At 52.7% G+C, this 23,325-nt stretch overlaps 1 protein-coding gene across 1 annotated transcript; it reads right to left on the bottom strand.

Moving 5' to 3' along the window:
- Positions 1-363: 363 nt before the first annotated feature.
- KCNH6 (potassium voltage-gated channel subfamily H member 6) lies at positions 364-23,087 on the bottom strand. The gene is made up of 13 exons (XM_084748257.1): positions 22,969-23,087; positions 22,045-22,275; positions 16,545-16,706; positions 16,260-16,465; positions 12,957-13,382; positions 11,373-11,772; positions 10,252-10,451; positions 9,840-10,092; positions 6,638-6,831; positions 4,316-4,400; positions 3,616-3,772; positions 2,636-2,816; positions 364-1,676 (listed from the first exon to the last, which is right to left on the bottom strand). The coding sequence occupies exons 1-13, from the start codon at positions 23,042-23,044 to the stop codon at positions 1,395-1,397; spliced, it is 2,853 nt and encodes a 950-aa protein (XP_084604383.1). The 5' UTR covers positions 23,045-23,087; the 3' UTR covers positions 364-1,394.
- Positions 23,088-23,325: the final 238 nt, after the last annotated feature.

Genomic DNA, 23,325 nt, shown 5'->3' with positions numbered 1-23,325 from the left:
GGATCCTCCTGTCTCACACTCCCCAGTGCTAGGATTACAAGTGTGTACCATTACTGCAGAGATTGTTTTTAATGCATTTTACCTACTGAGCCATCCCTCTAGCCCCATATGTTGCTTTGAACTAGTGTCAAAGGTCTATTAAAGGTACAAAAAGCTAACTTTAAGGTTTTAGTTTGTATCAACACTTGCAAATATGCGCTGCTACAGTCACCAGCAGAATCTAAAACATCAAACAGAAATTGCAAAAGGAAGGTAAAGTGGGCTGGGGGGTGAGAATGGTGTTTTAAAAGGCTTCTCACGTGAGATAGTCTGGGTTGAAACTATGCTCTCCTTTTTTTTTTTTTTTAGCATGTTAAGTTTGATTTGTCTTATTATATTTTATTTTTATTTGTTTTGTTTTTATATAATTTACATATGGGAGTGCACATGTTTTTCTAACCTGAACACATCCATGTACTCATCACCAGGGCAGAAAGCAAAACAACACTGACATGCCCCCAAAGCCCACTCACACCTGTTTGTCTCTTTGCTACCAACCCACAACCTCTCTCATATGAGGACAGTAACACCTGTTAACTCCACAAGGTTGTCTTGAGGGTTAGATGAACAGGTATCTGCAGGCCAGGATGGTGGAGTGCTGGGCAAACACAGGCTCTGGTCACGATTCTCTGTGGACACTTAAGCAGATCTCTGTTTCCCTTCATCTAGGGATATAGCCTCAGGCTGTGGAGCTCCTGGGACCAGCTGAGACCCCTTCAGGTCTCCCACAGGCTGGATATAAGAAGGGCTTGGAGAACGCCCCAGCATAGGCGTGGACCTGAGGGTGCTCAGAAGTGTTGCACGTCCTGCCCAACATGAAATGTTCAAGACTTTATTAGCTGTGTGACACTGAATGCCATCAAGGGACCCAGATACTGTCGTGGAACTCTCAGGGGTAGAGGGGCTGGGGGGCTGGAGCCCTGCCTTTTATGTCCACCACCGAGGACACCTCTTACTCCAGTCATATTAGAGACTTTTGGTAAAGGTCTGGTCAACCCTGGCCTTGGGTCTGGGCTTTTGAGGAAGAGTGTGGTTCTGAGCTGGAGCCCCCAGCAAGACTCCCCCGAGTATCAGAAGTGTCTCCTGTCCGCACCAACCCTTGCATCCTGTAAGCTAACTCAAAGCAACCCCTGCCTGCCTTGATGATTACATGGAGCTGGAAAGAGGCTGAGCCAAATCCTGAGCCTCTTTACTCAGGCCATCCTGGTTACCTGGCTCAGCAGTCTGTAGTTTCTCTGAGAAAATGGTTTTCAGAGTTTTGGGGGAGGGCTGTCGGGACTCCCCCAAGGGGCTTAACTCTCACCTCACTGCATTTGAATTCCCCATGGTGGCTTTTATCCTGGCGTCCACTGGCCCTAACTCCTCACGACTCCAGGATCTGAGCAATGTCTCTGGAACTCCAGCTGCTTGGGAACAGAGCCGAGGTGTTCAGGGAGGGAGGAAAAGTGGGGAGCGCTGAGTCTCTGTACTTCCAGGGGACACAGAGGCGAGGCTAGAGGTGATGGGAGCCCTTCAGGCCGCTCCTGTTCTGAGGGTGGCATCAGAGTTTTGTCCATTGCCACAGCCAAGTGAGGCATCCTGGGGGAGAAATTCCTGGGCTTCCGGAGACGTTTGTCCAAGTCACCATAGCTTAGGGGCTGGGAGAGAGGCAAAGAGGAGGTATATTGTATATGGAGCCCTACCCCTACCCCAGGTCAGGTTGGATATGTCTTCATTTTGTGCATGAATGTCTGTGTATGGGTGTATATATGTATGAATGTGTATGAATTATTATTATTATTATTATTATTATTATTATTATTATTACTATTACTACTACTACTACTACTACTACTACTACTACTACTACTACTACTATGTTTTTGAGACAGGGTTTTTCTGTGTAGCCTTAGCTGTCCTGGGCTCGCTTTGTAGACCAGGCTGGCCTCAGATTCACAGCGATCCACCTGTCTCTGCCTCCCAGTGCTGGGATTAAAGGCGTGCGCCACCACACCCAGCTGTGCATGAATATTTTTGCGTGTGCTTGTTAGTGCATGTGTACATACGTGCATGTACATGTGGAAGCCAGAGGTCAATCTCAGGTGTTGTTTCTCAGGAGATGTCTGCCTTGCTCTTTGTGACAGGGTCTCTCACATGGACCTATCAGTTATGCTAGTCAGGCTAGCCAGTGAACCCTAGGGGTCCACTTGTCTTGACCTCCCCAGCCATGGAGTTACAAGTGTACCACACCTGGCTTTTACCATGAGTGGTGAGGATTGAACTCAGGCCCTCACACTTTCATGGCAAGCACTTTTCCAACTGAACCTATCTCCCCACAGCCCCTAAGCTGGATATTGATCTACTTTGACCTCTGGGATGGGAACCTGCAAGAGCTCTACCTACTCTCCTCAAGATCCTGTTGTCTCTGCCCAAGCTGTGAGGTCTGGGATCACAGTCAGGCCTCTGCCAGCACCCTGTGAGGGCTGCCCTGTCAGGCGACGGGCAGCAGAAGAGAACACCTTCTGATCCTATGGTGGCTGTGACGAGGCTGAGTTGAGGGTGAGGGAATCATGCAGTTGCTTTCAGGAAGCCCCTGGGGGAGCCCCTCATCTCTCACCTGTGCAAAGGGCATATGTCCCACCAGAAGGGTGGGCTCTGAACTCTGAGTCACTGAAGTTTCAGGTAACAAGGCCAGGTCACCAGAGGCAGGGGCTCCCAGGACACAGCTGGTGTGGTCCTGTGGATGCTGAAGTAGCTGCAGGATGCGGCTGAGGTCTGAGGACATGCGCGACTCCAGTCTGCCAGACAGAGCACCGTAGTCAAAGGCAGGGTTCCGAGAGCAGCTGAGTGAAATGGCAGCCTGGAGCCTACCTGAAGTGTCACCTCCACTAGGATCTACAGCTTTTGCCCACATTCCCCTTAGCACACCCTGGCTTTCATGACTCTAGGGACTAGGCATGGTGCATACCACATTCAGTTCCAGTGGTGCTTTGATGTAGGCATTTTATTTTATTTTATTTTGGTTTTTTGAGACAGAGTTTCTCTGTGTAGCCTTGTATGTCCTGGACTCACTTTGTAGACCAGGCTGGCCTCGAACTCGCAGTGATTCACCTGCCTCTGCCTCCCAAGTGCTGGTATTAAAGGCGTGCGCCGCCGCGCCCGGCGACGTAGCCATTTTAACTGTACCCGTTTTATAACTGGGTGAGCTGAGGCACAAAGCTGTTAAACTCGGAACTTGCTCACACTCTAACTTCTGAGTTACACAGCCTCGATTTGAACCTAGGGCTGCCCTCCTTGCCTTCAGTCCTTCTCCCTATGCCATCCACAGACAACACCCGCTTTCCAAGGACCTCTGGAATTTGTTCCTGCACATGGATGTCACTTCCCCACAAGAAGCTTCCTTGATATGCTCTGGGGTTTGCTGGAGGAAGCCATGCAAGGAATTATACTTAGTAATACCGAATTAGGAACCTCCGCTAAATGGATCTGCCACTCTAAAACCCAACCAGGAGCCCAGTGATGCCCCTAAGCTACCAGGAGGCGGTGCCTATGCCCAGCCAGCTCCTTTGTAGCTGCAGCACTCTTGCCAGTTCTCACCTGTTCATCTGGTCCTGGAGCTGTTCTAACTTAGAGCCTAGCTCCCGAGGCCAGCAATCCAGGTCCTGCCGTGGGTTCGGGGGACTCGGGGGCATTTGCTGTAGCAATTCAGGCCAAAGTGCAGATGCGTCTGAGATGCTCAGGGAAGGGGCAGCACCTTCAGAAGGGAACGGAGACAGCATTCGCTACATCTGTCTCCACAGGCCTGACCCTTCTCACCAGAGCCTATGTGCTCCCCCCACCCCGACTTGTCATGGGAATACAGTGTGAGGAGTAGATCCCCTCACCTGGGTGTCATGAGGACAACAAGGTCCTGTTCTTATGGAGGTTGGCTTCGGGGACCCAACTGGGTATATCCATGGGAGGGGAGCTGGGGGCCTCAGCTTAAATGGAGCAGTCAGGGTGGGGATTTCTAGCTCTGATTTTATTGCTCGTAGCGCTGAAGCCTGGGGAGGGGCGGGGATCTTCCGCTACCTTGATACAGAACCTCAGGCCCTTGGCTAGTTATTACCTGCCCGCTGAAAGCAGCCCTCAGCAACCAGCAAGCCAGCAATGCGGTCTATCCCTTTGCCCAAGGAAGAATCTTTTCCTATCAGTGGGTGCCTGAGACACTCTCTTTCAAGGGGAGGCAGAAGAGAGGGGAAACTAGGAAGGGGCTAAAGGCTGGGCGAGGCCCTGGGCACGAGCTGGCTGCACTCACCTGACTGGCTGTCACCGAAGAAGAAGCCTTGGGGATCTTGGTTGCCAGGGGGCTGTCGGGGTGACGACTGGAGACCCCCGTCTGCCTTGTAAGGAATAAGAGCAACAAGTAACAGGGGCCAAAGCTGGGACAGGGCCTCTTTCTTTGTTCCTCCCTGTCTCCAGGTCCCTTGCTGTGGCCCTTATAACAGCTGGGCGTACCAGGGGAGCTGTAGGCGGCTTCCTGAGAAGTTCTCGGGCAGGTGAACTGGTTTGGGGATGATGAACTTAACATCATCTCCTGAAAAGTATCTGGAGATGGTTTATGGACATCAAGACTTGAGGATGGACAGCAGAGGCTCCCCCCCCACTTTTCCCCCACCCTCCAGCCCCCCACCCCCCGCAACTGCCTCCTCTCCATTGTCCTAATGGCCCACGTCTCAGCATGGGCCAGTGAGTAAGTAGTGTCTTTTGGTGAAGTTGGGGTCTGGAACCCCCAATCCACTCTAGGCTACAACCTTTCTGGCACCATCAGACTTGAGGGAACCTTGGGGTTACAGTTGACTCAGGCCAATTAAGACCACATCCCTTCTGCCCTAGTGTCCACCCATTGGACACAAAGGCTACCAGATGGCTCCCTATAGCTAGGCCCACAAAGCAGGGTACTTTTTGGGTACCTCTTGTGTAGTTCAAGAAAGGAACAGAGAGTCACAGAGGGAACAGCATGTGGAGGGACAGCCACAGTAAGAAATATACCTCAGAGCCGGGCGTGGTGGCACACTCGAGAGGCAGAGGCAGGCGGATCCCTGGGAGTTCGAGGCCAGCCTAGTCTACAAAGTGAGTCCAGGACAGCCAAGGCTAACACCCTGTCTCGAAAAACCAGCTGTACACCGGGCCTAGTCCACCTCTCCTGATGCTGAGGGACAGGAGCAACAAACAATGGAGGAGCCAAGGCTCAGTGCCCAGCCTTAGCTGTGGTAGCCCTGACAGGCAATCCCTCCTTGTCTTTCTCCTTGATTCAGACTCCTTCTCCTGGAAGGCCCCTCTGAACTTCCACTGAGCCAGTGGTGCCCACCCTCCTTGGCAAACTGGATGTGATGGCTAGTTTCATGTCAACTTGACACAAGCTAGCGTCATCTGGGAAGAGGGAACCCCGACTGAGAAAACAATGCCCACCAGACCTGCCTGAGGGCAAGCCTACGGTGTCTTTTCCTGATTGATATTGGAGGACTCAAGTCACTGTAGCGGTGCCATCCTGGGCTGGTGGTCCTGGGTGCTATAGGAAAGCAAGCTGAGTAAGCCATGTGAGCAAGCCAGCCAGCAGCATTTCCCCTGCTGGCCTCTGCATCAGTTCCTGATGCTAGGTTCCTGCCCTGACTTTCTTGGATGATGGACCACAAGCTGTAAGATGAAATCAACCCTTTCCTCCCCAACTTGTTTAAAAGGTCACGGCGTTTCATCACAGCCATAATAACCCTAATAATAATAATAACACAGGAGCACCCCCCAAAATTGGCTGTGTCTTACGTAACCTTGTGGCTTCTTTGTGTCTTTAAATGAATGGCACTTTATTTCTCTTGGGTTGTTAAATGGAAAGCTTAGGTGACATCTGTATCACCAAGCCTGGCACCACCGGCCCTCTGATGTCAGAGCCCATCGTTTTAGCTTAGTGCCATGTGGTGGCAAAGCCTGGTTTTAAAGCCAGACAATCTGAATCCGAGGTTTGGCTCTGCCTTTTGCCAGCCATATGGCTCTGGCCAATTTACTTACCCTCTCTGATGGTCAGTTTATTCATTTAGATAATGGAGATAAGAGCATCACATGCAAGGATGAGACTTAAAACAACATGAAAGAAGCCCAGTACTTAGCTCACAGCAGCTGCTCATTAAATGGGAGCTATCATTATAGTTAATGCTATGCTGGCCAAAGTAGGTACAGAAGCATCCCAGCAAAGGATGCAGGTGTAGGTACAGAAGCATCCCAGCAAAGGATGCAGGAGTAAGGTACAGAAGCATCTCAGCAAAGGATGCAGGAGTAGGGTACAGAAGCATCCCAACAAAGGATGCAGGAGTAGGTACAGAAGCATCCCAGCAAAGGATGCAGGAGTAGGTACAGAAGCATCCCAGCAAAGGATACAGGAGTAGGTACAGAAGCATCCCAGCAAAGGATGCAGGAGTAGGTACAGAAGCATCCCAGCACAGGATGCAGGAGGGCTTGAAGGAAGGGGCAGTGGTCAAATGAGTCCCTAAGGCCAGGCAGGCCATGTCCTTAGCAGGCTGGCTGGGTGCTATCCTCAATCAGCTCTCTGCACCACCACCCCTCCTGCCCACAGGCCCAGACTCACGTCCCGCAGGTTGAAGGTGACCTCCAGCTTATCCCAGAAGGTGTCCGCAAAGGCCGGGTACATGTCCAGCACCTCCAGCAGGTCTGCTCGATGGATCTTGTGCAGGTCACAGTAGGTCAGGGCACGCACATCCGCGCTAGATTTGCCTGGCCTGGCGTGGAGGCTGACAGGCTCCCCAAAGATGTCGTTCTTCCCTACCAGCCGGGAGGATGGTGATCTCTCAGGGCCCCTTTGACTGTGATCGTCCTACCTCCCACCTCAGAGATCCCACAGAGCGGAACCTGGTGCTAAGGGGGGCTGAGGACAGGGCTACATATGCTGGCTTTGATAAAGAGGAAGATGAGGAGGGAAGGCCGTTCATCAGTCCTCAGTTCCACAAATTCCCTCGGAGCTGCTCCTGTCCTGAGAGTACGGGCTCTCTTGTCCCTTAGCGCCTCAGAACCACCTTCCACCCGAACATCCTTTCTTTTCTTTACACCCCTTAGTACTACGGTTCTCATTCTGGTTGGGGAGGCGGGGCGCAAGTAGGCAGTCGGGGGCACTAGAAGTTCCTCGCTCAATTTCCTTCTGGTCCCCTCAACCCACTGACACGATAGAGCAGGGGACAGAGGACCCAAGGATGGAAGCTTCCAGCCTCCCTGGGCCAGGAGCCGGAGCTGCTTCTTCTTGGTCTTACTCTCCATTGTATAAGCATGGAACCAGCGTGGCCCTGGCAGGGCAATCCTGAGACGCTACCTCCCCTGCCTGTGAGGGTCTTCAACCCTCAAACAGACATAACAGTGTCACCTACTCCACTGGGCTGTTTGCAGGGGCAGAAGCGGCAATTGTTTGGGAAAGTATTCCTTAAAGCGCAAGGCACAGGGTGGACACAGGGTAAGCGACACAAGCATCAGATCCTTGCAGAGCCAGGCGCTAAGATGACAATAAGATAGAACATGAGTAAGAGACTCTCCCATAAGAGCCCCTCAAAAGGCAGGCACTTAGGTTGCCAAGGTTACAGAATAATCTTGGAACTGGATGCAACCATGAGCTCTGGGCCATGAAAGAAGGAGGGGCCCCCTACCGCCTATCGCCGTTAGGACAAGGAGGCAGGGGCGTTCAGAAGGAGTAAAATCCCAAGAGAGTCAAGGACTAGGCCCCAGGAGGAAGGGAATTTGGGCAGAAGAAAGGGTAGTGGTTAATCCTGCATAGTCAAGGCAGAGAGAGGAGAGGCCAGAGTCACAAGTGCCATGGACCTGCTGCCCCCGGGAAAGCCCAGCCTCCTCAGCCTTGTGACACCACAGAAGGGACACTAATAATCTAGCACAGACAGAGGCCTAGATAGAGGCTAGGCACGGGCCACCAAGAGAACAGGATGGAAGTTCATCCCTGTACAGGAGGGGACTGGGCCTCAGAGAAGGAGGGACTTGCCAGGGTCACACATGAGACCCTGAACCTTGGTATCTGAGCAATGTGATTACCAACCCTCAGTTTTTTGTTTGTTTTTTTTTTTTTAACACATGAAAAATTGTGATCTTTCTACTCAGGACAAGATGAGAGGATTTCTTATCTCCCACTGAAATCTAAATCGGGGCCAGCTTCTTAATAATTAATATTAATTATCCCTCCATGTGGGTGGCATTTGTAACATGGCTCGGGTGAAGGGAAAGGGAGTGGGGGATGTCCATGCTGTAAGCCAGCCTGGAGAAAGACTGGATCTGCCTGACAGGTTCCGGGGTGGGCTCTGAAGACAGCATGGCAGCACGTGCAGAAAAAACGGGCGTCACAGGGCGATGAGAAATGGTTGTCTAGCTGGAGCATGGAGTACCAGGGGAGGGAGCCGGGATTCACAGAGTGACTTGTTCGGGTGGAACGGGGGGGGGGGGGGGTTGGGGGGTTGGGGGGGCTTATATTTGTTACACAGGCCCTAGGGACCTATCAAGGGTTCTGAGTGGAAGAGTAATCCGTACAGATGTCGTCCATTGGGAGGTGAAAGAACTGGGGCTGTGCCTAATAGGAGGCCTCAGGAACGGAGACCCTCACACGCGCCCACCAGGGAGGGCAAGACCAGCGGAGACTGCTGTGGGAAGCAGATTTGTCAATAAGTGAAACAGAGCTCTGGGCATGACTGGATGGGGCGGAGGACCAGGAACCGGCAGGATGCTCTGGTGGTTGGCTTTATCACAGGCAGAGGAAGGGCAGGGAACAAGGCTGCCTTTAAGGGAAAGCGGTGGCGTCAGGTTGGGATCTATACCACTTGGTCTGGCTTTTTAAAGTTTTGTTTATTTCTGATAGGCTCTGTTGGAGCCTAGACCTGCTATGAGTGTGTATCGTCACGCCTGATGAACACAGTGTGGGGGAATGCGTCCAGGCCTCCAAGCATGCTAGGCAAACGCACTACTAACTGAGCCACATTCCCAGCATTCCGCCTGTTTTGCTCTCAGGAGGCCCTGGGGCTAGGACACAGCTCTGAGGATCCTTGAGGCTCAGGTTGTGGGAGCCAGGGGCTGGCCCAGGTGGGGCTGCGAAGTGAGGTGAGAGCAGAGCGCCAGCCCCAGGGGCCTGGGTGATGGGAAAGAGTGGAGGTCACGATGGGATGTGGGTGAGGTCAGAGGTGGGGACTCGGGCTGAAGCGCCAGGAAGATGAAAATAGAAGGGAGGATCCTAAGGTGCTTGAAGTCAAGTGACTTGACCAAGGTCACACGCAACGGGCAAAAAGATGTGTTTTAAGGATTCTTTGCGCTAGCTTTAAAATTCTCAGGGGTGGGGTGGGGTGGGGTCAGGGGCGGTGGCAAGCAAGATGGCTCAGCAAATTAAAGGGCTTGAGGTCAAACTGACAACCTAACTTTGCCAGAACCTACATGGTGGAAAAGCCAAGTTGTTCTGTGAACTCCACAGTCACCTGCATACTGTCGTGTCCCCTGCCCAGTGAATAAATAATTAAAAAAAAAAAACTGTTGTTGTTTGTTTTCGAGACAGGATTTCTCTGTGTAGCCCTGGCTGTCCTGGAACAGGATCTGTAGACCAGGCTGGCCTTGAACTCACAGAGATCCACCTGCCTCTGCCTCCCAAGCGCTGGGACTAAAGGCATACGTCACCACCGCCTGCCAACATCCAAGAATCTGAAAACAAGACTTGCTACGCAGGATACTCCTTAGGAAGAAGGCGGTCCCAGTAGGGCCTCTTCAACCTCAGTCCCCTTGGTCAACCCCACTTGACCCACCTAGAATGGCCACCACCACGTCATCGCGCAGGATCTCGATGGAGCCACGAGAGATGAAGTAGAGCGTGGAGAGCACGTCGCCCAGGTGTACCAGCGTGTCCCCAGGCGGCGCGTGCGTGGTCTTGAACTTGACCGCGAGCGCGCGCAGACACCCTTTGCTGGCGCCGCGGAAGGCGGGGCAGTGCTGTAGCAGCGCGCGATGCAGGTGCAGGCAGATATCCGCCTGCAGGCACTCAGGGAAGCCCTTCAGCACCTGTGGGGATGGAGGGTGGGGGTAGGGCGAGTCCCTCCGGGCGCAGCTGGGGCTGTGGGTGTGGCATGGGGAGTAGGAGGGTGGGGAGTGGGGTGTAACCTGGACCTCCCCCTAGGACCTGAGTCACAACTGCTGGACCACCAGGGCTACTGGACTCACTGCGTTCATGTCGATGCCGTTGGTGTAGGACCAGGCGTGCTGGAAGTACTCTTCCAGGCGCTGCCGCAGTGGGTTGGGGATCTGGTGGAAGCGGATAAACTCCTTGACGCGCAGCATCTGCGTGTGGTAGCGAGCCGTGCCGGAGTACAGGCGCTGGATGATGGCCGACACGTTGCCGAAGATGCTGGCATACATAAGGGCTGGGGGCGGGGCGAGATGGGAGTGAGGGCTCCCCTGGGTGACTCTTGGCCTCCTAGTCCAGGCAGGACCCCAGGGAAAGACCTCTTTCTGTCCTCGTGATAGCAGAAGCCACCAAGGACCCACACAAAAGAAAGCCTCTGGGACAGGAGTGGCGTGGTAGCCCATGCCCTTAATCCCAGCACCCCGGAGGCAGAGGCAGGCGGATTGCTATGAGTTCGAGGCCAGCCTGGTCTACAAAGTGAGTCCAGGGCAGCCAAGGCTACACAGAGAAACCGTGTCTCGAAAAACCAAGAAATAAAATAAAATAAATAATAATAATAAAAAGAAAGCCTCTGGGCTACCTGCTCTCTTCACTCTACTCTATGCCTTCAGGCATCTTCCAGGCTCAGAGGCCAGACTTCTTCGAAGAAAGAACTAGGGCAATGTTAATTTTGTTTTGTTTTGCTTTTTCTTAAGGTTAAGATTTGTTTTCTCCTTCAATTTGCAAAAATATGATACAGGAAAAACTCTTATTCTCTTATTTTTCACTTTCCCCACCTTTCCCTTTCCTTGTTTTTGTTTTTCTAACTACTCTGAATATGACAGCCTAATGTGTAAATTTTCACACCCCCTCAAGCGTTCTTCAACCAGGTGTTTTGAGAGGCGGGGGGTTGGGGGGAGCTCTGTGGAGCTTCATGGCACCTAGCCTGTGTTAAGAGTCCAGGTTATTTCTCAACTGTCACCATCTACATTTTTTAAAAATAATTTTTAAACAAGGACTCCTTGTTTGGTTTTACAGTGTGCCCTGCAAATGACCTGGCCTACAGCAGTGTCTAAACAGTTGCTAAAATCTGTGTATAAGTGGTACACAGCTATGCACAAATAAATCTACATGCTGCATGCACGGGGCAGTCCTCTGCAGAGCACGAGGTCACACTCACAGCCAATGAGCATGACGCAGATAGAGAAGACCTTCTCAGAGTTGGTGTTCGGTGACACGTTGCCGAAGCCCACGCTCGTGAGGCTGCTGAAGGTGAAGTAGAGGGCCGTGACGTACTTGTCCTGGACAGAGGGTCCCGAGGCCGGGTCGCTGCCGTTATACTGCTTGCCAAGCTGTGTCCCCAGGCTGTCCAGCCAGCCGATCTTGGGCTCCAAGTAGGGCCTTTCCACGTTGCCGATGGCGTACCAGATACAGGCCAGCCAGTGCGCGATGAGCGCAAAGGTGCACATGAGCAAGAAAAGTACAGCGGCTCCATATTCAGAGTAGCGGTCCAACTTCCGCGCCACGCGCACCAGCCGCAGGAGGCGCGCCGTCTTCAGCAATCCAATCAAGGTGGTAGTCTGGGTGGGGGGGGGGGAAGGGTGGAGAAAGTCAGGGGTCAGCTCTCAAAAGGGAGTGTTCAGGCTTCCATTTTGCTCTTTTGCACTTGCTACCTCATAGCTGGTCCACAAACATACAGGAAAGTGCCGGACGCTTGGCAGGAGGTTGTTAAGGATGGAGCTGAAAGTATAGAGCAATGTTCTGGCTGCTAGGGGAGAAGTCCGTGGGAGCAAGAAGGAAGGAGAGGCCAAGTCTGCAGAAGCAAGTCAGGGAAGGCTTCACAGAGATATCGTGGTGTGCTAGTTCTCCGGGCCGATGGGAAGGAGGAAGAAGGGGCACTCTCGGTATAGGGCCGACAGAGGCGTGGAGGCATGAAGTGGTATGGTCCCCAAAGGAGATCAAGTGTGACCTTGCACCTAAAGAGCAGCAGACGAGGGCTGGAGAGATGGCTCAGAGGCTAAGAGCACTGGCTCCTCTTCCAAAGGTCCTGAGTTCAATTCCCAGCAACCACAGAGTGGCTCGATTAACCATCTATAATGAGATCTGGTTGCCCTCTTCTGGTGGGTAGGTGTACATGCAGGCAGAACAGGGTATACATAATAAATAAATAAATCCTTAAAAAAAAAGAGCAGGAGGTGGTAAGAGGACGTGAGAAAAGAAGGTGTGTGTGGCCACTCCAGGGTTTTCTTAAAGATCTTGGTTTTCACTCCAAAGCTATGGGAGCCATGGGAGGTTCTGAAGGAGGAGTGGCAGGGTTAAGGAAAATAGCTGAGACTTGCCCCCCTGCTGCTGTGTAGAGAGGACAAAGCCTGGGGAAAGGTCGGGATGACAGTGGGAAGGGGTAGGAAAGGAGAGGATGCGAGGATGGTTCATCAGGAGGCAGACTATACTTGATACACGCTGTTGAATAGGCAGGGGTGATAGGAGAGTGGTTGGAACGCGGAAGGCAGAATATCGGTGAAAACGCTCTCGTGTTAATGCGCAGGAAGCAGAGTGGGCATAGAGAAGGACGGAGGCAAGAAAGGATGCAGGGATCCCTAGGGATGCGGCCCGTGCATCCCCCTTCTAACTCCATGGTGAGAATGGCTTAAAAGGCAGCCTACGGGCATGGGGTTATCGTATGTCCATCCCACAGAGGGCAGAATCCTAGACCGACTGGCAGCCTAATCCTCTATCGCTGCCGGTGTGGACCAGGCATGCTCACCTCGTCTGAGCCAGTGCGGAAGATGAGCAGGTCAAAAGGGATGGCAGCCACCATGTCAATGAGGAACCAGCCCTTGAAATAGTGGACCGCGATGCGTCGGGGGTGGCTGACCACCTCATCGTTGGCGTTGACGTAGGTGGTTCGGAAGTTGATGACGATGTCCACGACGAACATGATGTCCACGATGAGGTCCACCACGGTGAGCGGGCTGCAGGTGTAGCCGCAGGTACCACGCTGTGATTCGTCCTGGTCGCTGAGCAGAAAGGCAGCTGAGTAAGGTGTGAAGACGGCTGTGTAGATGACCAGCAGCAAGATAAGCCAATCCCACACGGCCTTGAAGGGGCTGTAGTGCAGAATGGTACCTCGGTGGATGCGCGGTGCCTGTAGCTTATACTCTGGCAGCACATCCGCACCCAGGGACAGGACCTGGGATGGAAGCCACGGGTGGTCAGTGGGGACAGCCAGCGCTAGCGAGACAGGTCGACGGGGTGGTCTTAGGGGGAGCTGTGACAAAGGTCATGAAGGGCAGAGGGACAAGGGAAGGGCACGTGAGGAACAGGTATGTCGGGAGGAGGTAGGACAGGAGAGAGCGTGTCCCCCATCCACATGGTTGATACCCCACCCCTGGCCCCGGAGCTGACAAGCTTTCTCACCAACAGCCCCTCTTGGGGTGAGCAGGGCCAGGCCTAAGGCCATCTTGAGGGAGAACTTGTATTGAGATAGTTGTGGGCTGTTTGTCCCCAATAGGCTTTGAGGGGGGTGGCACTGGCTTTTGTTTTAGTGCTGAAGATTAAACCTAGGGCCTTATTACACATGGCAGACGAGCATTCAACCAATGAGCTAACTTCCCAATCCCAATCCCATTTTGGGGTTCTTGATGAGAAAAAAGTCACTCCCAGAAGAGTCTTGTTCCTGAGGGTCTGTGTGTGTGTGTGTGTGTGTGTGTGTGTGTGTGTGTTGGGCGGGCAGGGGCGGGGGCGGTGTCCTTCCTGGGCTGACTCTCAGAGCATCCCATGGAAAGAACCAAATTTGGGTTGGGGTTCAGCCTATCTGGACACTCAACAAGCCCTGGGGTACCAATGAAGCCCCATCTACATCACCCAGAATCACTGCAGTCTTTCATCCCTGTGCCCTTGCCTCCAAGACTGTAGCAATGGACTGTTGCTAAGACGGCAACCAGCAATCCCCAGCTGACTGACGTGAAACAAAGCAGCTGCGGTATTAGGAAGGGCATGTGTTTTTGAAGCCAGACACTCCAGGCTAAATTCCAGGGTTGCTATTTGCTTTATCTGTGCCCTGGGGGCAAGCCTTTAACCTGCGATGCCCCTGTTTACTCATGCGTGTAAGACGGGACAACAAACTGCACCGAACTGTGATTAAACAAGATGCCTCTGTCTGCTTCTAGCTCAGTGGCCCTCGACCTTCCTAACGCTACTGCTACCCTTAAATGCAGCGCCTCGTGTTGTGGTGACCCAGACCATAAAGTTATTTCGTTGCCACTTCATAACGGTAATTTTGCTGCTGTTGTAAATCATAAGGTAAGTATTTGACATACAGGATATCTGATATGCGACCCCAAAGGGGTCACAACTCACAGGTTGAGAACCGCTGTCCTAGATCACCCCTGCTCCACTGTCCCACTTCGACACTGTTCCAACAAGGATGGGATGGATGAGGGATGGACCGTCCCCACTGACTCCTCCATCACCAGTTCTGTTTTTGTTGTTTGGTTTTTGGTTTTTGGTTGTTTCGAGACAGGATTTCTCTGTGTAGTCTTGGCTATCCTGGACTCACTTTGTAGACCAGGCTGGCCTCAAACTCACAGCCTCTGCCTCCCGAGTGCTGGGATTAAAGGCGCGTGCCACCACTGCCTGGCTCATTGATTCTGTTTTAAAGAAATCAGCCATGCAAGGCTTTGACCTTGCAGACAATATCACCAATAAATGGGATCACAATCTAAGGACCAGTTTCTACTAAAATGGTACTGATCTGACATCCAGATGGGCCAGTGGGAGCCACAGTATTCTGCTATGCTCAGCTTTTAGCCTTTACTCATATTTTACTTTCCCAGGAATCCACTTGGGATCCCATGTAGACTTGGACCCTCTTTTTTTTTTTTTTAATGTTTTTCTTCTACCCCTATATGCTGTTCTGATCCCTGGTTATTCAGCTTAGTAGCCTGTGTCCCTTCACCCAGCCACCTCTGGGTCCACATGGGCTTTCAACCAGGACCCACCAAAGCATCCTTGGCAGCTGAACTCTGATGTAAAGTTGTAGGTCACATTGCCACACCCTGGGACATCAACTATCCTCCCTGGCAGGCCTTTTCTTAGTCAGTTCAGTTATTGGCTATGCTTCAGATGAGAAGGGGCAGGAAAAGGATTGTCCCTCTGCAGTCCCTTGCTCCTCCATACCCTAGGCTTTTCTCTATGGCTCAACAAAGCTCCTTCTGTCTCTGAGCTGGCACTACTTAATGTCAATAGGTCCCCAGAGACATTTGGCCTAACTCCTTCCTGCATATGATAGCTCTGAGGCCCAAAGGTAGGGGTGTCCTTTGTCCAAGGACACATAGTGAGTCAGTGCCAGGATCCTGGTCACTCAAGTCTCAAGCAGGGTTCTATCCATTTCCTTCTGGAAGAATCAGACCAATGAGAAGGGACTGTGGGGTCAGCTGAAACAGAGCATCCGGGAAGGGACATTTGCCTGGGGCTGACCAAATAGAAGATGCACAGGAGGGGCATTTAGGGATAGACCCCCAAGAGGTTACTCAAAGCCAGCTAGAGGTACCATCACTGCCCCACCTCTGCCAGGTATACTGTATGCATATTGAGGGGGGAAGTGGTCATCACCCTAAAAACAAAGGGAAGGAACAGGGCTGGGGCAGGGCTCACACTATCTTCCTGCCTCACTTTACCTTTTACGGCCTTGACCTTCCCTCTGTGTTGCTCTTTCCTTGTGACAGCACAGCCATAGGCTGACCCCGTGCTGGCCTGGGTGTTTTCTTCTCCTACCTTTCTGGCATCTCCAGGCCTAGAAGGTACTCACAGGCCTTGCTAACCTTAACCTGTGCTGGTTTCAGGACTCAGGGCTGTGGCCTCAGGGGAGGCCTTCACGTCTTAAGAATCAGACTCAAACTGTACAAGAGGAGGCTGAGGACCCAGACTAAGACGTGAGGGGTTTGGGCAAGTCATAACTCTCTTCTTAGTCAGGATCTCAGAAGAGCTGAGGTCCAAGGGACCCTGGGGAGGTGGGGAAGGGAGGCCATCTGACACAGCCTGCCCCACCTGTCCTGCAGAGCCATACCTGGGTGACCTTTTCAGTGACATTCTGTGTCCGCTCCACCACTTTGTGGGGAGCGATGATCTCAATCTCTGTGGTGGAGCCCGAGCGGTGCTTTTCCAGGTTGAACTCCACAAAGTTGAGCGTGAACTGCGGGATCTGGCTGACGGTCCTGTACTTGCCCCTGCCTGGGCCAGGCCCTTGTCCACTCGGCCTGCTGTGAGAGCCCTCTGAAATCAGGGTCAGGGTCAGAGCAACCAGGGCTGGGGTGGTGGCCTTGGCTCTCCCCTCACCGCTGTCAGCACTCACCAGAGCCCAGGAAGCTGTGTGACATCAGGCGTTGGGTCAGGCTGCGGCTGCCGCTCTTGGCCAGGAGCTGGGCCAGGTCCTCGAAATTGAGGATAAACATGATGACAGCCCCATTTTCGTTCTTCACGGGCACCACATCCACCAGGCAGCGGAAGCTGGAGGCTGCAAACCCCATTGGCAGGGGATAGAGCTGGTCACTGAGGCCACCCTTCCTGCAGTGGCCTGACTAAGGAAAGGCCTGAGTGAAGGTCATATGAAGGGTATCCGTTGGAGAGAAGAGGCCTGGACGCTGACCAGAGCTATTTGGCAGAGGGTGGGTGAAGCTGTCCAGCAGGTGCTTCCACCCTCCACAGGGTAGAGCAGCTCATTAGGAGATAATGTGGTATCTACGCTCCAGCCCCACCCCCCCACTCCCAGCTCAGGGCTTAGCTCTGAGGTTTGCTTCTGTGGTAATTAAGGCTGAGCAGATGGGGGTGGATTAAGTGGAGAGGTGAGGGAGGGCAGGCTTCCCTCTGGTAGCTCTGCCTGGCCCCTGGGCTCAGCTCCTACATAGCCATCCCACAAAGATGCCTGCTTCCCTCCCTGATGCTGGAAGGAACTTGCTAGGGACACATCAAAGTGCTGGGCGTGGAGCCAATCGGCACATTAGGCCTTAGGAGGTCCTGGGAGCAGGCAGATGAGAGCTTTGAGAAAGTGATTTGTTGGAGCTGGCAGAGGACATGGGGTGAGGACCCCTAGCAGATAAGAGGTTGAGGAGGGGCGTAGGGGGAAAGGTCTCATCTTTGAGGATGGTGCTGGAATAGTGGCCCCAGGCAGAGGCTGGGACCAAGGGGTAGACAGGGTAGTGACCTGGGAGGCTAAAGAGGGAGAGAGGTGGCTATGTAGAAATGGAACTTCTTAGCATCCCAGATCCAACTGCTGGCACCTTATGCCTCTGGCCACACTGCCCTCCCCTCTCTGTGGAGTCTCACCGTTGACTCATTGGCAGGTGGATCGATATGTGTTGAAACACCGCGTATATGGAGTCCAGCCTGTGAGTGGACACCCAACAGTTGTTGCTATATCTATTAACTCAAACTATTGTTAGGTGTCAGGTCCAGAAGGCAGGATCCCCAGGGACAGCGGGCTCAGGTGACCATGCAAGTTAGAAAGCCAAGCTGCTTTTCCAGAGGGATTGCTGACTGACTGAAGAAAGCAAGCTTGAGTGAATGTGAGGGGACCACGGAGACAAGCTATGTAGTAGGAACACCGCTAGCTACCGTGGTGACCACTGGGAACCCCTCTTCCCCAGACTCCATACTTAGCACTCACCTTCCAAGCTGGGGTGCAGCTGTGCCTCCCTCAGCTTCCCTTCCACTGCCCTCCTGAGAGCAGGAATCTCCCCGGATCAGGATCAGATTCCTGGACTCCCAGGCACCACGCAGCCATCTGCCAGCTGCTGCCTGGGCCCAGGGGAGACAGCCACACCAGAGACACTGGCTGCCTGTTGAGCCACTCCTAAACTCATAGTGCTGCAATGAGTCCGGTCAGCTCGGGACATGGTGATGCTCCCGTCCCTAAGGACCACACACTATGCTCTCAGCGTCTCTGGCAATGAGGAAATTAACCTAGTACCAGGTGAGGATGGGGGGGGGCAGAAGGGCAGGCACTCCAGATGCCCTGTGCTTCTGGGTGTTCCCAGGACCATCTTCAACTGGTTGCACCCCACTGATGCAGAGGCTCAGGATGGACCCTTGTTTCAGCAAGAGCTGGGGAGTTTGTAGGGTTCTTGTGGCTTTCCTCCTCCCATCCACCATGCCGGTGACGGAGAATTTGAAAAAAGCCAGGGTAACTTTCTGTCCCTACAATCCTGATCTGGCTGTCTTCTTACCTGTGACTCAGAGCCTACAAGTTACCGGATGAGTGGAGGAGGGAGTGAATTGTTCTTGTTTGTATTCAGGAATGGCAGTGTCCCAGTGTCCCTGCTCTGTCCTCAGAGGAAAAACTAGTCCCTGTCTCCTTCTTCCTTCCAGACAGTACTCTCAGCACATTACCCTTCTGATCAAGAGAGCTCACCTGGCTTCTAGAACATCCTGCCTCCTTCTGTTCTTCCACCCCTTGGCTACGCTCATCTTGTTTGTCACAACTCACAATCCCTCCTCACCCTCGCCCTCACTCCCTTTCCAACATGGCCTCTTTGCTGTCTTTTACCTTTCTGGGGTCTGAGGCTGGAAGTCAGGACAGCATGCATGCAAGACAAATGCTTTACCACCAAGCCACACCCCTTGCCCTGCCGGGATCTCTTGATGTGCACCTCACCTAGCCCTGGACCGAGAGCCTTTAGGGAGCTGATGCTACCAGCTGCCATTCTGGCATTTGTGAGTGAGTGTGTGGGAAACACTGCGGGAGAGTGAGGGCAGCCCCTGGCCTCACCCTTACCCTGCCCTCCTTATCTGGAACTATGGACTGGAGACATTCCAGGTCTTCTCTGGTCTAGCTTAGGGGTTTGGGCTCATCAGAATATAGGACTTGGGAGGCTGGAGAGATGGCTCAGAGGTCAAAAGCACTGACTGCTCTTCCGAAGGTCGTGAGTTCAATTCCCAGCAACCACATGTTGGCTTACAACCATCTATAATGAGATCTGTAAACATAATAAAGAAATGTTTAAAAAAAAAAAAGAATATAGGACTTGGTGTGAAGGTAGGCACTGCTAGACCCTCTACAGGGGTGTCCCTTAGGGCAAATGCAGGGGTGAGGAACTTGAGCATTGCCTATGCTTCCCTCTGGACAATTACTGGCTCCAGCCCTGCTGTAGTCTCTCCTCCTCAGCTGTTAGGATTTTTATTTTCCTGACAAAGGGAGTCAGAAGAAAGGCTTTCATTTCTAGGGTTCTCTGGCAGGGTAGTTTTTAATCCAATGCCTCGGCCTGTGAGGTCACCATGCAGATACACAACTCTAGCCCTGTGGATACAGACTTAGGATATAGATATAGAATTTTCAGTAGATTACCCTTTTAAAGGGAAAAGAAGCCAGGTGGCGCACACCTTTCATTCCAGCACTTGGGAGGCAGAAGGCAGGTGAATCTCTGAGTTCAAGGCCAGCCTGGTCTGCAGAGTGAGTTCCAGAATGGCCAAGGCTACACAGTAAGACCCTGTCTCAAAAAGCCATAAGGGAGGGAATTATAAATAAACCAGATAGAGATGTGTTCAGGACCCCTTCCCACCTCCCTGGTATCAGAGGTTGGTGCCTGAAAGAAGTCACCATTAATATGCCTTCCAGCAGGACTGGGCATTGCATGTGAATATAATTTTTTAATCATATTTTAAAATCATATGGCAAGAGTGGACTGATAATATGGACATAAATTATCTGAGCACAGGGAAATACAGGCTCTTTTCTTGGTTCCAGGCCAATTCGGGATGGTCCAGATGGTCAAAGGCTTAGATAACAGGACAAGGAAGGCCTGGAGGTCGAGTGGTGCAGGCTGGAACCAGAGAGCATCAGATATGTGGGTAATTTTCTGCTTTTACCGGGAGCCATTCTCCAAGACTAGGTTCCCAGGGTCCTCTCGGTTAGCTAAAGAACCCTGAAAGACTCCCGAAGTCCTGACTCTTGACCTCAGGGGCCAAGACTTGGCCTTGAACTTTGTCTTTTGCCCAGATACCTACATGTTCTGAAAGCCCTGGCCTCATCTTCCTAGGAGTCTATGATCGCCCCCTATTCTCTGGGGTACAGGTAGAGCTCTAGGGTCAGGAAAGAAACAGAACGGACCTACTCTCTTGCTACCTCCACTTCCTGCTGCCCCGTCTTGTTCCTCTGGGACCCTTCTCACTCCCCTGACTGTCACCTCTTCCTTGCAGTGATGTGAAGAGGTGAAGTCACAGCTTTTAAAAATATTCTGACTTTCTTAACCCTGTGAGTACAGCCAGTCTAAGCCAGATTCTTCCCAGTCTCCTCCTGTTCTTCGCCTTGATAGCAGCACTTCCTGCCTGCTACTCACTCGATAGCAGCAGAAAGGGATAGCCAGGGGTGTGGCCTAGATCTGAGGTGAAAAGCCCTCAGAATCTCATAAACACACACACACAGACATACACATGCATGTACATACACACAGACATACACAGACATGCACACACATACACAGACATATACACACATGCACACACAGACACATACACATACATGCACACACAGACATACACATACATACACAAACATGCACACACCCGTACACAGACATATACACACATGCACACACAGACATACACACAAGCATGCGCTCACACACACACACACACACACATGCATAGACATCCATGTTCCATGCACACATCATGCCTCTGGAACTTGGGCCCGATCTGGAGATGCACAGTTAGTACATTCTAATAGTCCTTATGCATTTTTCCCACAGGGGCAGCTTCTCTCTTCTGAGTGTTTCTTTCCCCCTAAACTTCCACTTCCAAACATGGAGAGAGTTTGGGTCCTCTCTTTCTTGGGGTTACTCAGAACAAACATCTCTGAGGGAAGGTTCTAGAGACTTGACTTATCCCCTGGGAAAAGGATCTTAGGAAAGGGCCTTTCTCACCCATGGACTGAATGGAGTTTTCTAAGCCAATGATTCTTAAAGTTGGTAGCAAATCAGAACCAGTGGGGGAGATCCTTTTTTTCTAGATACACCTGCCTGGCTTCATCTTGCACCTTCTGAGTCAGCCTCTCTCTAGGGAAGGTATGTTTTGCAAAAACATGCCCCCAAGTAATTCTGATGCAGAACCAGATTGGGGCCCCGGGCAAGGAGAGCCCAGGGATTTCCAAGAGACTTTGCTATTCTGACTATAATTTCACTACCCTCATCCACTCAGGACCTTGTCTCCTGGAGAGAGAGACTCTCCCCGGCCCCTGGCTTGTTTCTGTTATGCTTTCCAAGGGCTTGGGCAGCACTTAACAATACAAAGTCCATCTAGGTAAACCACCTACTTAAGGCAAACGCAAGACTCTATCTCCCTAAAGAGCTGGGCTAGGTGAGCCAGGCCCACTTTTCCTTCCCATCCAGCAGCCCCCCATGTATTGGCTAGACACCGATTGGGTCGGTGTGGGGGGGGGGTGGGGTAGGGGGGGTGGGATGGGGTGGGGGGGTGGGGTTGGGGGTGGCGGCTCCTCTAATACTTAGAGCAGACGGAGATGAGGGAAGGTTAATTTCCATCCTAGCTGCTTGACAGCTGGGGCTGACAGTGACAGAGTAGACATCCAGGAGATGAGGGAAGAAAAGTGGGACAAGAGGCTTCTGTCCTAGACCAGTACCAACAGCTGACTCAGCCCAGTCTCAAGACCCTTAGAAAATATAGCATGCCACGCCCGCTGCCTCTCTATAACCATAAGGAAACTGAGGCCCAGACAGGCATAGGATTTGTCCGGGCTCTTAGGTCAGATCCTCCCCCCCCCCCAGCCCCCCACCCCCACCCTGGCCACTCCATGAAAGCAGAGAAAGATGGCTAACACAACTCTTGGCCCCGCTGTGTCTCACCATCCTTCCGGTAGTAGAGGATATCCACTTTGCACTCTTCAGCCCCAAGCAGGGCCTGGGCCAAGCGGGACACAGCACTGCTTGGGGTGTTAGGGCCTGTGAGGAAGTCACAGGTACAGGGTCTCTGCATCACCTCCACACGGGAGTAACCGAAGAGTTCACAGAAGCCGTCGTTGCAGTAAATGATGGCACAGTTCTCCATCTGCGCATTGGCGATCAGGAACTTACGACCTGGAGCGGGAGGTAAAAGGTAGGAAGACCCTGGCAGCCGGAAATGGGTAGCCAGAGAGAAAGATTACAGGGACTGGTGGGGGCTGAGAAGGGGATTTATATATGGGAGCGGGCAGAGCCCGGAGTGAGGGAGGTAGAGGTCAGAGGAGGGGAGGGTGGGGGGACCAAGAGTCCTGGGGAAAGGTCATTCCTTCTGGAAGCACAGAGGGGTTGTGAGGGAGGCAGGAGCTGTGGAAATACCAGGACAGCTAGGGTCAGTAGACAGGAAGACCCCAGAATTCTTGGAACAGTGGAGGGGGGTCAGGACCAGAAAGAAGGAACGTGACCAGCCAAGAGTCAGACCTGCTCGGGGGGCAAAAAGCAAGAGATCAAGCAAACCTCTAGGAGAGGCACGAATGACCTGGAGAGGTAAGTGGGACAGTGACTACGGGGGGGGGGGGGGAGGCCAGGGTTTGGGACACCAAGAAAACTGCTGCGGCGAGATATAAGAGCTGCTTTCTGCCCCAGACACCAAACATATGGAGAAGGTGTTGGGGACGTCAAAATGAAAGATTTTGTCTTCAGAATCTAATCTCCCCATGCCCGCCTTTTCCGTTTACCCCAGCAGAAGTTAGTAAGCAAAGAGTCTGGCCCCTCCTGCCATCCAATCCCCACTGCAGATAATCCCCCCACACCCCAAAACCTCACACTTACTCTGGCCCTCAAACTTGCGGATGATGGTGTCCAGGTAAGTGTTCTGGGGAGCTACGTGGCCCCTGCGGACTGGCATCTTTCCGTAACAGAACTTGCTGGTAGTCACCCGCGCCCTGGCTCCTGGCGTCTCCGTCAGTCTTGGGGCTCAGCGGTGTCAGGCTGAGGTGGGTGCCGCCCCCGGGGAGGGCTGTCGGGGCCCCGCCCGCCCGCCCTGCAGCGTCCGCCTTCCCCGCCCTCACTGATCCTCCCTCCCTCTCCCATGGCTCAGCGCTCCTCCTCCTTCACGAGGCTTGGGCCGGGAGCTGTCCGCGGCGTGGTGCTGAAATAAGCAAAGGCGCGGCAGCAAGGTGGGGATCC

The sequence above is a fragment of the Acomys minous genome (assembly GCF_964271855.1).
Source record: "Acomys minous genome assembly, chromosome: 12".
NCBI classification, from domain to species: Eukaryota; Metazoa; Chordata; class Mammalia; order Rodentia; family Muridae; genus Acomys; species Acomys minous.
The sequence above is the reverse complement of the archived record's forward strand: the minus strand, read 5'-3'. Positions and strand labels throughout refer to the sequence as shown.

Coding starts and splice junctions, on each gene's coding strand:
- KCNH6 (XM_084748257.1), bottom strand. CDS start 23,044: ATGCCAGTCCGCAGGGGCCACGTAGCTCCCCAGAACACTTACCTGGAC. Junction 6,832..9,839: donor CGTGGTGGTGGCCATTCTAG/GTGGGTCAAGTG, acceptor CCCGGCTGGTAG/GGAAGAACGACATCTTTGGG. Junction 3,773..4,315: donor CTTCGGTGACAGCCAGTCAG/GTGAGTGCAGCC, acceptor TCCCTTCTGAAG/GTGCTGCCCCTTCCCTGAGC.